Here is a 13703-nt window from a genome sequence, read left to right on the forward strand (position 1 = left end):
TGGGAGCAGAGCCAGAAGAAACAAAGGTTTGACTAGCAGTTCTCTGCTGTTTTTACTGGGCCACACTAGCGTTAAGATATCTAGTTTTCCTACCATGCCCAAGGGGCCTGGTCATTCAAACTTCTCTTCAGGTGCACATTATACCAGTGCCCCTCAGCTACTCTGCTTCTCAAGAAGTTGGAGACCACTCAATGAAAGTTGATCCTGTCCTTATCATATTCTAATGTCCATTTTCTGTGCTATCCCTTTTCATCTGTGACAAGTTATGATTAAAACTTGTTTTAAAAGATGAATACTGGTGTGAAGTAGTTTGCTATAGGATGTGTTCATAATCTGTTTGAAGAAGGAAAACATGAACTGTAAAAATAATAAGAGTTCCTGACATGGTGGAGTGTGTTAAGACTCTGCCTGTTGCAGCTCAGTTTTGCTGGAGGCGTGGGTTTGATCCCTGACCCAGTGCAATGGGTTAAAAGGACCAGTGTTGCTGCAACTGTGGTGTAGCTGTGGCTTTTTTTTTTTTTTGGTCTTTTTGCCATTTCTTGGGCCGCTCCCACGGCATATGGAGGTTCCCAGCTAGGATGAATCAGAAGCTGTAGCCACCGGCCTACACCAGAGCCATAGTAGGGCGGGATCCGAGCAGCATCTGTAACCTACACCACAGCTCGTGGCAACGCTGGATCCTTAACCCACTGAGCAAGGCCAGGGACCGAACCCGCAACCTCATGGTTCCTAGTCATATTCGTTAACCACTAAGCCATGATGGGAACTCTGTGGCTGTGGCTTGGAATCAGCCCCTGGTCTGGGAACTTCATATGCTATGAGTGCACTCATAAAAAAACAAACAAAACTATCATTATTTATTAAATCATAGACCAGGAGGCAATAAAGATCAAGTGATCTTTATCATATTTTGTCATAATCATAAACCCAGGGTAGCCTACCTAATTAGAGACCTCTACTGGAGCATGTAGCATTACTGTTTTTAAAAGGACTTTTTTTTCTTTTTTGGTCTTTTTAGGACTGCACCCATGACATATGGAAGTTCCCAGAATAAGGGTCAAATTGGAGCTTCAGTTGCTAACCTACACCACAGCCACAGCAAAGCTAGATCCCAGATGCATCTGTGACCCACACCACAGCTCATGGCAACACCAGATCCTTAACCCACTGAGCAAGGCCAGGAATCGAATTCACATCCACTGGATGCTAGTTGGGTTTGGAACTCCAGGACTTTTTATTGTCCCATTTGGAAGTGTCTTTTGTCTTTTTTTTAGGGGCACACCAGCAGCATATGGAGGTTCCCAGGCTAGGGGTCAAATCAGAGCTGTAGCTACTGGCCTACACCACAGCCACTGCAATGTGGGATCCAAACTGCATCTGCGACCTACACCACAGCTCAGGGCAACACCCGATCCTTAACCCTTAATCGAGGCCAGGGATCAGACCTGCCAGGGATCAAACCTGCATCCTCATGGATGCTAGTCAGATTGATTTCTGCTGAGCCACTACAGGAACTCCAAGTGTCTTTTTCAAGAATCACTGCTGACCAAGAGTGCCATCTAGTGGACGGTAAGAAACTTGTTCTTGTTGGCTTTGTGGGTCAGCTGCAGAGTTGAGTTGGTCACTAGAAAATATTCTCATATTCAGAGTCGTTTATAACTCTCTATAGGCAAAATAAAACAGTTTTAAATCAGTGAATACAGGTACCAGGTATTTAATGAACACTTCCTTTTGCCACTAAAACTGTAAAATAGTGTAGTCTTCATGGAAGAAAGAACGTGGTCAGAGGATGGAGAAATGGCTTCCTAGGTAAAAAACCAGAGCATGGCATTAGAAATGAGAAGGAAGACGTATGAGTAAGCTTGGTCAGAGTCAGCTAATGGTAAGACATGTGAGGAAACTTGTGGCTCAGATGGTCTGTCCTTCAATTTTCTCAGGGTGAGGTCCTGGTTTTGAGGAGTGGAAATTATTTGGGATATGCTTTCAAGGATTGCTCAGTAGCCACAAGGGTCCTAGTTCACTGAGCACAACAGAAAAAGCATCAGACACCAGACACAATATAGTAGATGACCATGTGACAAGGGGTGAACACCTGACTTGAAAAGTGCAAACTAATGGTTGGAAAGATGTGAACAGAGGAGTTGCTATTGTGGCTCAAGGGTGTTAAGATCCCAACATCGTTTCCATGAGGATGTGGGTTCGATCCCTGGCCTTGCTCAGTGGGCAGGGATCCAGCTGTGGCAAGGCTGGATCCTGATCTGGGAACTTCCATATGCCACAGGTGCAGCCAGAAAAAGAAAAAGGGAAAGAAAAAAAAGAAGTGAATGGCATGTTGAGACCAAAAACAGGGTGGCTTATGTGAAAGCAGAGTGCAATAGACTAGTATGTCCGATGTGGTCCCTCAAAGACCCACAAATCAGGATGAACCAATGGTTTTTATTGGACTTTATGATGCTATGATTTTTAGGGATTGTAATGGGAAGTTATTGGCTGGCTTTTCCCCTTTATATCTGGAAAAGGTTAGCTAACAAAGTTTTGTAAAACAATTTTCTATAAAAAAAAAATTACTAGAAAATTTCGGTGAAGAGTTCCCCACACATGCCACATATAGTTTACTCATTTGCAAAGAGACTAGAAGACATAATACATTTATTAGGTTGGCTAAAATTGCAGTTGACAAAGAAAAGCACCTCAGGTTATCAGTGTCTCTGAGGTGTCTGATGTGAAAATAATCTGTACTGCACAAATATGAGGGAGATGAGAGTCCCTTGCCTGTGGTGTATCCTGGAAGGCACCTACTGAATTGTATAGGGATTTGTCACCTTGACATTCACCTCTTATAATGGCAGTACCAGAAGCAGTCCCTACCCCTCTGCTCTTCTAGAACGAGAGTTATGATTTTGAAAGTCACTTCTGAAAGTGTGTTAAGTCTCAGCTAATGTGTCTATGGAAAAGGGCTGGAAGGCAAATGTGTCCACAATATTTGTTCTGTTCCTCGAAGAGTCCAAATACTGCCACCCTTCTGAAGATTTCCCTAAGGCAGTAAATATCGTAAGTAAGTATTAAACCTTTTCTGTATGTTTTGTACCTTAGTTGACTCTTGAACATTAAACTGTGTGGGTCCATATATGTGGAATCAGAGGACTGACTGTAAACTTACGTGTGAATTTTTGACTGCGTGGAGGTTGGCACCCCTAACTCCGTGTTGTTCAAGGGTCTGCTGTGCTTATTACATAGTATTTAGCATTGATGGCACAATCCTGAGCTTGCTAAGGATTATTTTTATCATATTACCAGTGCCAAATACATAAAAATGCTGAATAAATTATAAAAAAAAAAACCCTTTCTCCCAACATCCCCCACATATCCTAAGTTTCAAGGCACATGTGGCACTGATCCCTGCATGCCCTTCGTCGTGAACTCCTTCCACTTACTAAACCTGAAGACTTACCTTGGCTCTGTGGTTGTCTGTCCTGTGTTCTACAAAAGTTTGACAGGACCTGCAAGTCAGTTACCACCCTCATTACTGGGTCCCCTGGCTCACTATACTGGCTCTATCTGCACTGACCCAGCTATCCAGATCTGTCACTCCTCAAAATGCAGTCCAGCTCTGACCCACACAAGTAACACAGACCCTCCGTGTACCCTCCATTGACCCCAGGGCTGAGGTCTTTTTCAGAGAAAAAACACAGAAAAGACAAGCAGTCTTTCAGTCTTAGCTGCAGCTGGTTGGCTTCGTTACACAGAACTGACTGAAAAGCTTAAGTCAGCTGTGACAATGTCCCCAGCCAAGAAAGGGAAGTCACTTTGTATGCAGCCAAGTGACCCAGGGCTTACTAACATTTCATTTTTGTTTGAAAGTTACTTTGCTTTCACTGCAAGCGCCAGATAAGTTACTGTGAGAGCCAAGTACTTCACATTTTCTGTGTATAAACGCATACACAGAGAAAATGTCCCTGCACCTTCCATGTGGTTTCAAGGTGTAAGTATCAAGGTTAATCTAATTAACCTTGATGCATAACCAGGAATGTCATAAATTTTGTAGTTTGGAAAGGTTTGAGCCTGAATCTTAGTCACAGGCCTGGTGGCATATATCCTTATATCTCGGCTACTTGCTACAGCCCAATTCATAGTGCTTATACCAAACAGCTATAATAATTTATTTTCCCACTTCCATGGCTGAAAATCCTGATCTGTTCTGGGCTCTAGAAATAGAACATACTGAATCTATAGTTCTGTATCTATAGTATTTGTTCATCAATACACTTTTCTTCTGAAGCTCAGTAATCCTATCCAGATAACATTAAGCCCATATCCCATCTACCAAAGAAAAGTAACAGGAATGATTTGCACTGGTGCTACAATCCTAACCTGCGCAGCAGAAGAGAAATGGATTTGAACACATGTAATTCATTCATCAGGAAAAGGAATTCATATTCAGGTCCAAATGACATCAGAATGAATTTAATAGGAAGGACCAAAATATTCAGCACAAGTTTCCCCTTCTAAAGTTTCCTTGATCTTAAACTTTTCAAATTATTCTACATATCCAATACTATTTCACTGTCTGGAGGAAATGGACACATTCAGCTGTCTTCACAAGTAAGGAGCATCTGAGCTAACCAAAAGGACGGAAGGAACAAGGTAAACAGATTAGTAACACACTTCCCCTGCCTTGTAAAAAAGTCAATGAATGTCTTCAGTGACACAAACATTATGGTCCTCTCTCTTCACCCCCCCATCCCCCCCATTCCTTACCAAGAATTCAGTCACTAGCACAGCATTCAAACAATGGATAGAATATTCTCATCACACGAGTTTGCTCTGAAAGAAGCCACACTGCCAGGCTTCATCTTCAGCAAGTCTGTCAGGGTTGTAAGAATGGTTTAAAAATGGCTCAAGCAACAGCAAGAGAAGCAAAAAACTTTTTAGAAGAAAATTGACAAGGACTCTGGGCTCCTAGCACATTTTATAGGACCTACGCCAGAGGTCTACTCTAGAATCAGCATCATGGGCTTGAAGTTAATTTCACATCAAAATTAAATCTGATGGAATAAATGAAAGTGTTAAGGAAAAGACAGCATTAAATGAGTTAAAGTACAATTTGAAAAATGCTATTAAAAAGTCAAAAACGTACAAAAGAAGATGCATATAATCATTTTAACTATTCCTCAGCTTCCCTGCTCTCCTTTTAAAACTACTGGCCAAGCAGTCATCCATCATATTAATCTTTTTTTCCTTTTGTCTTTTTCTAGGGCCACAGTCAGGGCATACGGAGGTTCCCAGTCTAGGGGTCAAATCAGAGCTGTAGCTGCTGGCCTACCCCATGGGCCCAGCAGCACCAGATTTAAGCCGTGTCTGTAACCTACACCACAGCTCCCCGCAAGGCCAGATCCTTAACCCAAGTGAGCAAGGCCAGGGATCAAACCTGTGTCCTCATGGATACTAGTTAGATTCACTTCCTCTGAGCCACAATGGGAACTCCATCCTATTAATCTTGATGGGAAAATGTAACTGTTCACATTCCTACCTGAACTTTTCTTGGAATACGGGGTGCCATAATAGCCTACTTGGAACCAAAAAATGGTGGACACAAGAAACAGGAAACTTACAAGGTCACTCAAAACAAAGGCTGCCACTTTTTTCTTTTAAGCCTATGTGTTTTTGAGTAAGAAAACAATCCCTTCAATATCCTGCAGGTGTCAGTGGAGGGCTACATGTTTCCAGTAAAAATCAATAGGTTAGGGCTGCCTGAACCTCAAGCAACCAACTGATAAAGCCAAGATTCCAATTTCAAGCAACTTACCAAGGTCACACAGTAAGTAATAGAACTCATATTCAAGGCAGGCTGACTTCAGGCTCTTCTCTGCCACCTGCCTCCCTCTCCTTCCATCCCAACAGTATATTATTATAGCAGTTATCTCTCCTGTGAAAAACACTTACTTGAAATTGCTTGACCACATACTCTCATAATCAATCATGACTTTTGAAATTCGATGTACAAGAGTTCCTCTTTCAGTTAAATGCATTCGCAAATAACAAATGGAGTTTTATCTGCATTAATTTCATTAGCTGGGCCATAGGACAGTAAGTTGAAGGATTTATTTGTGATGGCCTGCAGAGTCTACAGAAACCTAAAAAAGCTTGTAAGAATAAAAAACGGGAAATGTTCTGGGAGAGAACACTGTATCACAGAAAATGCTGGTAGTCAACTTGATGATGATGAAACCCCCAGTAATATATGCATATCAAGAGGGAGAACTTAGACTAGCCAATTTTTGATAAAGTCCTTTTAATGGAAAATGTAAAACCCCTCTCAACTTTACAAAGCTGTATGTAACACTTGCACTTTAACAAATAAAAGCAAGCCAATGTTTTAAAAAAATACATCATTAAATGTATATATGTATATATTTACATAGCATATTAAGTTTAATATTTAGCTTTTAAAAGTTCACATAAATTTTACCAAAATGAGACAATTTTAAATAAATTACACCCTTTGAAAATGTTTAATTGTACAGTCAATAGCTTCAACAAAATATTGAAGTGTCTGTATTTAGTATCTACTTTATATATTTTTCTATTTTACAAATTTTACAATTATTTGGCAGTAATTTTCTGATTATGACATGTATGCTGTGCGATTCAGCAATTTCCCAAATGCAGGCAATAGCTGGTGTTTGTGTCCTATTCTCACAGTAACTGTCTCAATGTAGTGAAAAATATCAGTTATTTTAGTAAACTGTACAAGGTCACATTTACACTTGATCAACAATATAGCATAGAATTTTTGTATTTTTTTCCAAAAATAAATACATCATTTTAAATCTGGCATTTTCACAAACATCATATACACTATAATACAAAAACAGCTATGAACTGCTGCTTTTAAAATTTAGCTTGTTTTAATAACAATGAATCACAGGAGCTGTGACTATGCTATACCGCTGTGGTGTCAGTAACAAGTAATTACTACAAAGAGAATTTCTTGGCACTGATGGTTTATGAAGCTTAGGTCAGTGTACATACATATCATCATTCAAGAGTAGTTAATTCCAGTTCAGTGGCCTAAAAACATCAGACTGGACCCCACCTAGTTTTCTTCCATAGCCTCTACTTCATCTTCATGTATCTTCAAAGATCTCACCATTTCCTTGACTGCATGATACAAGATATTTTTAACCTGAAAGAGATGTTGGTATTTCTAATCACTTTAGCAGGAGAAAAATTAACATACAAAAACTGTGTCAATTAAAAAAAAAAAAAGTTAAACCAAAACTTAAAAGCTAATAAAGTCATATAATTAAATAAATACTGATGTTAATCTTTAGTCGTTATTGTAATGTGACAAACTGCAATGATGCTAACCTGTTATGTGTGTATCATAATTCTGAATATAAAAAGCATGTAGAACAGGAGTTGCTTAGAAAACTCTTACCTGTAGTTTATCATCATAATTGATTTCTTCCTTCAAAAGTCTCAGTTCCTGTGTTAAATGAAATGACTGTACAAGATGTTCTGGAGACACAAAGTCTTCAGTTACCTGAATACAGCTGTGAAAATTCTGTACCTATTCCCAAACAAAACCAGTAAAATATAAATTTTAGGAGGTGGGAATAAAGAGAAGCAATGTTGTCTATTAACAGTAAACACAAGAAACAATTCAGCAGAGAACTTATTTTCTCCAAACATCAAATGCATTTCAAAGAAGAATACCACACTTTATGAGAAGGTTGTATTACTGAAAAGCTTCATGTAAAGTGACTTCGTGTAAATGGAGTATTTTTAAATGATGAAAAGAACTTTTCCAGGAATCCTTCACAGAGGCTGATAAATCAGACCCTAATTATTAATTTGGTCTAGGTGGGTTCTGGGGCATTACTTAAAAACACAACAAACCTAACTGGAAGGTACCTATTTTACCCATCAGTGCAGTCAATCTAGATGTCTGTTAGTGCTCCTTGGACTGTTCAACATTTGGTCATTTCACAGTTAACTTTCACACCAGAGAGTGGATTAAAGGAAATGAAACTTAGTTTGATTATTTGTGAGGAACTGGGGTGAAAACTGTAGCTCCAGACAGATCTACTGACCACAGCAGTTTAGAATTCAACCCAGGATTTTTTTGTCTCTTTTCTTTCCCCTTTTATGCCTTTCAAATTTATCAATTTAAGATAGCCTTCAAACTCTTATGGCTTCAGGGTTGCTGTTGTGGCGCAGCGGAAATGAATCCAACTAGTAGCTATGAGGATGCGGGTTCCATCCCTGGCCTCGATCAGTGAGCTGTGGTGTAGGTTGCAGACACGGCTCAGATCCTGAGTTGCTGTGGCTGTGGTGTAGGCTGGCAGCTGTAGTTAGCCTGGGAACTTCCATATGCCGAAGGCATGGCCCTAAAAAGAGAAAAAAGAAGAAGAAAAAAACCCTAAAGAAACTCTTGTGGCTTCAATACAACTGTTTGATAGTTCTCTCTCTCTCCTGAATAAATGGTTTTCTTAAGAAGCTAGTCAAGTATGTTATTTGTTCAGCACATACAAACCAACTCTGCACTTTACTATTTCTTAGAACTGCTTTCTATCAATGTTCAGGATAAGGACAGAGAAAGGACCAAGCTTACCTAGTCTGGATTTTGTTTCTATTTGTCTTGTAGTGATATTAAGAAACACCACAGGAGTCCCGTTGTGGCACAGCGGTTAACGAATCCGACTAGGAACCTTGAGGTTGCGGGTTCGGTCCCTGCCCTTGCTCAGTGGGTTAACGATCTGGTGTTGCCGTGAGCTGTGGTGTAGGTCACAGATATGGCTCGGATCCCGCGTTGCTATGGCTCTGGCGTAGGCCAGCAGCTACAGCTCCGATTAGACCCCTAGCCTGGGAACCTCCATAGGCTGCGGGAGCTGCCCAAAGAAACAGCAAAAAGACCAAAAAAAAAAGAAAAGAAAAAAAAAGAAACACCATAAAATTCCTGGGAAAGGCGAAATTAACTGAAAACTAAGCATTTACCTTTATTCTTATTTTTAAAAGTATGAAAACAAATTTAATTGGGAGAAATTAGAAATTAGAAGAGGGAGATGATAAGTGTGGAATAGAGACTGTGGAAAAATCTGACATCAGAGTGATGAAATTCCAAAGGGGCTGAAATTCCTCCTCTGGGTGTTAATGACACCACCTGAACAGCTGCGGAAGTGCGTCGAATTCCTTATTCTTTAACTCAAGCATTGTGTCTCTACTGATAACTCAGTAGCATATATATATTAAACATTTTCTTCCTTTAATCATTAGGTTGTTGCTCTTCTGAGGATGAACATAGTGTACACAGTCTCACTGGATCTTCATTATGTGTCTGTAGAACAGATGCTCTATTTCACAGAGCAGGAAACTATAGATAACAGGTTCAGCACCTGTTCCAAGATAAATCAGCCAATAAATGGCAAGTCAACAGGACCACAGCTCCTGTGACATCTTGTCAAAAAGATGCTTTATAGTCCTACATAAACTCAGTCATACCAGCATACAGTCTCAAAATGCCCTGTCTCGTCTTATACATGCTGTGGGATTAAGTCTTTTTAAGTTCTAGCATTTACTGTTTTAACATATGTAGCTCTATTTTTTAGTAATTCCTCTCTTCATTGATATTCTAATAATTTTGTTCATACATCATTTGTTCGGTTTTCTTTAGTTCTTTGTCCATAGTTTCCTTTAGCTCTTTGAGCATATTTAAGGTAACTGACTCGAAGTCTATGTCTAGTAAGTCTGATGTCTGGCCTAACTCACGGAAAGTTTTTATTGAGGCTTTTTCCCCCCTGCTATGAACGGACCACAGTTTCCTGTTTCTGTGTCTGCCTGTGACTTCTTTAAAATGATTTTTACTTTTTTCCATTATAGCTGGTTTACAGTGTGCCTTGTGATTTTTTTGCTGAAAAACTGGACAGCTGAACACTATAAGGTGGTCACTTGGAGTCAGACTCTTCCTCTGCCTCAATGTTTGCTGCTACTGACTGATAAGGGCTGTAGTCATCCATTTGTTTTGTGACTTTTCCAAACTAATTTTGCAAAGACTGTATTTCTCGTTGGGTGGGATCGCTGACATCTCTGTTCCATTATCTCAGGGGTCAGCCAGTGACCTACAAGATATTTCCTTAAAGGCCAAAATCAGATGCCCTTGTCTTCATTAAGCTTGATGTAAGTTTTGCATTAGATTCCAGAGCTGTGAAAAAGTTGATTCTGTCAGTTTTTGCTGGTTTATGGCTCTTTTAAAATCATTTTTAGAAGAGTGACTTTTTTTTTTTTTAATGCAGGTTCCCAGGCTTGGGGTCCAATCAGAGCTACAGCTGCCAGCCTACACCACAGCCACAGCAACACAGGAACCAAGCCGAGTCTGCGATCTACACCACAGCTCACAGCAATGCTGGATTCTTAACCCACTGAGCAAGGCCAGGGATTGAACCTGCAAACTCATGGTTCCTAGACAAATTCATTTCCGCTGTGCCACGATGAGAACTCCTAGAATAGTGACTTTTATTAGTGGTTACCAGTTGCTATTATGTTTCCTAATGATCTCAACCTGATCTATTTTAATTAAGGATTTAACCATTAGTTTGAAGAGGCAAGGTTCAGTTTTAAAGCAGAACTTTATTTTCTTTTTCTTTTTTTTTTTTTTTTTAGGAAAGCAGAACATATTAGAACTTTCCATTCCACTTAACCCTTTTTGGGGCCATCTTTGAGTCATTAATATGTCACTTCCTTGGTAGATGGTTTATTCATACTAGCCTTAAAGGATTAGTTATAACCATAAACAGGTAATGTTATGAAAATGTGACTTTTGTGTTCATAGTACGAAGGTTAATATCTTGACACTGAGACTGCCATATACACAGTAACCTGTGAGAACTTAAGAGCACAGAGATTTCTGCCTAAATCCTTTTAGTCATATGAATGCAGAAAATTTACAACTTAGCAATATAATACTCATTATGAATGGCCAAATACAATCAATTAGTTAAGTACAAGATTATCAGTTGAGATTTTGTGTTAATTTTTTAAAAGGACTCCTGTTTAAATCTAAAAGGTACTCTAAACCTCAGGATGCTAGAACTGACACAAATTAAATCCTGGTGGTCAGGATCCGACTCTTTGTCTACGAAAATACACTGGGGCTGCATAGATTGAACCATGTTTTTCTTATAATATAACAAGGGCTATATGACTGTGATACTTTGCCTCAGTTTGCCAAGATAGATATCTGAATGCCCCTACACAGAAAGAGGTCCACCCCAACCCCTTCTGCCTTAAAGTGAATACTGTTGACTAAAAGATGGTGATTCTTCTCTAGCACTGCTAGTTTGTCATGTCATACAGTATCACTGGGTCCAAAGTTGTCTGATTAGATACCTTGGGTTTTTAAGGGCCTCCGATTTGTGTGGTTCTCAGACAGTAACGTCAGCATCACCTGGTGACTTGTTAGAAATGTAAAATTTCAGGCCTGCTCCTCAGATCCACTGAATGAGAACTACAGGGATAGGGTGTAGCAACCTGTGTTATATCAAGCTCTCCAGGAAATCCCAATGTATGCTAAAATATGAGAAGCACTGACTTAGAATTTGAGGTTACTACAAGGGCTACCTATAGTTTATTGGATGTGTCGAAACCATCAATGAAAAGTTTTCAGGGCTCTAAGGACTAAACAAATTGTAGATAATAATGCATCATAAATCCAAGTTAACACTGTGAACAGAGCTCTAACTTCCTTTCAATTCTCAAAACCACATTACCACCGCTTGTGAGTCATGGACAACACCCTTTGAGCAGAGTACAAATAACTGTGCTGTCATTACGTACCAGGCAGGGAACAAAGGTAGAAATCCTTTTTCTTAAGAGTTGGCAATTCTGTGCCAAAATATGTTTCTTGGAACAATTTAGTGGCACAAATCAGCAACTAAGTGGCACAGTTCAGAACAGAATTTGCCAGTCTAGGTCACAGATGCTGCCCCAGTTTACTGAAGTATAGGATCGTAAGGTTGTGTGTTATATAGATAGAATACAAGTACATATTGTTTACTGCCTTGTGAGGCTTTGACTAGAATGATTAGTGAACTAAGCTTCTTACAGGATTACTTTTGCCCACCATTTGGAGAAAACAAGGCTATTCTCTTTCCTCTCTTTCACCAAAGTATAAGCAGCAGAGAGACATTTACATGCATGGACTCTCTGTGGTAATAGTGATTGCCTCCCAGGGAGATGAGAAGAGGGCAAAAGAAACAGGCTAAATTTTCACTGTGAACTATTTCATGCTATTGAACTTTAAAAAGCTGTGTACTATTTGAAGTTTAAAAAAAAATGATATGAATGTATTACATATTCAAAAGAAAAAATATGTAAAAACAGCTTTCTCAGCAAATAATACTGGAATAACTGACATCCATATGCAAGAAACTGAACCTTGGTCCGTACTTTGCACTAATACACAAAAATTTACCGAAAAATGGATGATCTTGATGTAAGACTAACAGCTATAAAGCTTCTAGAAGAAAATATAAGAGAAAGTCTTTGAGATCTTCAGCTAGGCAGAATTTTTGCAGATACAACAATGAAAGTATAATACATCAAAGAAAAATGATGAACTGAACTTCATTAAAATTTAAAAAAACGTGTGCTCTCTGGAAGACACCATTACCAATACAGAAGGATAAGCCACAGACTGGGAGAATACATGTGCAAAAGCTTATAAGTAGAGCAGATAAAGACACTCAAAACACGGTAAGAAAAAAAGGGAACTTAATTACAAAAATGGACACACACGTGTATATAGTGTGTGTATATAAATATATATGTATATATATTTATTTAAATGCATTGCAAATATTTCTCTCTATGGATTATATTTTCACTCTCTTTTTCTTTTTTCTTTTTGACAGCGTCTGCTGCATACAGGTTCCCAGGCCAGGGATGAAACCTGTGCCATAGCAGTGACGACACTGGATCCTTAACCTGCTGTACCACCTGGGGACGCCACATTTTCACTCTCTTTTTTACCTTTTTCGGCCTCCCCACCACATACGGAAGTTTCTGGGCCAGGGACTGAATCTGAACTGGAGCTGTGACCTATGCTACAGCTGTAGCAATGCCAGGATTGAACTGGTGCCTCCAAAGAAACCAGCTGGATCATTTACCCACTGCACCACAGCAGTAACTCCCACATTTTCACTCTTTAAAAAGTGCCTTTAAATGAACAGAAATTTGTCTATGGTCATACCACCCTAAGTGCGCCCAATCTCATCTAAATAAATAGAAACTCTTAACTGCAATGTATTCCTATCCATTTTGAACAAAAGTAGACAAATATTTGAATATACACATACAAAATAGATTTACAGATGGCAAATAAGCACATAAAAAGATGTTCAACATATTTAGCTATGAAAATGTAAATAAAACGATAACAATGCATGCTCATTTAAAGTCCTTAAAAACAAAACTGATAGTAAATAGAGGAAACCAAACTCACGTATACTGCTTTGGGGAATGGAAAATAATACAACCGCCAGGCTGGCAGTGTCTTAAAAGGTTAACCATACACTTTATTGTGTCACTAGGTAATCCCATTAACTCAGCTGAAATGAACAACTATGTTTATACAGCGACTTGTATGTGAAAGTTTATAGTGGCTTTATTATTTGTCTCAAACTGAAAGTAATCTGAGTATTTTT

The 13703-nt window shown here is 39.1% G+C and overlaps 1 protein-coding gene across 7 annotated transcripts in view; it reads right to left on the bottom strand.

Annotated features, from left to right (window-relative positions):
• Positions 1-6275: 6275 nt before the first annotated feature.
• Positions 6276-13703, bottom strand: part of JMJD1C (jumonji domain containing 1C) — a 323117-nt gene continuing 315689 nt past the window's right edge. For all 7 annotated transcript variants that reach the window (XM_047762759.1, XM_047762757.1, XM_047762755.1 and 4 more), the window contains 2 exons: positions 7442-7573; positions 6276-7186 (listed from right to left, as the gene is read on the bottom strand). In XM_047762759.1, the coding sequence (XP_047618715.1) occupies positions 7097-7186; positions 7442-7573 (222 nt within the window). In that variant the 3' untranslated portion in view covers positions 6276-7096. The remainder of the gene's footprint in view (positions 7187-7441; positions 7574-13703) is intronic.

The sequence above is a fragment of the Phacochoerus africanus genome, chromosome 15, assembly GCF_016906955.1.
Source record: "Phacochoerus africanus isolate WHEZ1 chromosome 15, ROS_Pafr_v1, whole genome shotgun sequence".
In the NCBI taxonomy this organism is placed as follows: domain Eukaryota; kingdom Metazoa; phylum Chordata; class Mammalia; order Artiodactyla; family Suidae; genus Phacochoerus; species Phacochoerus africanus.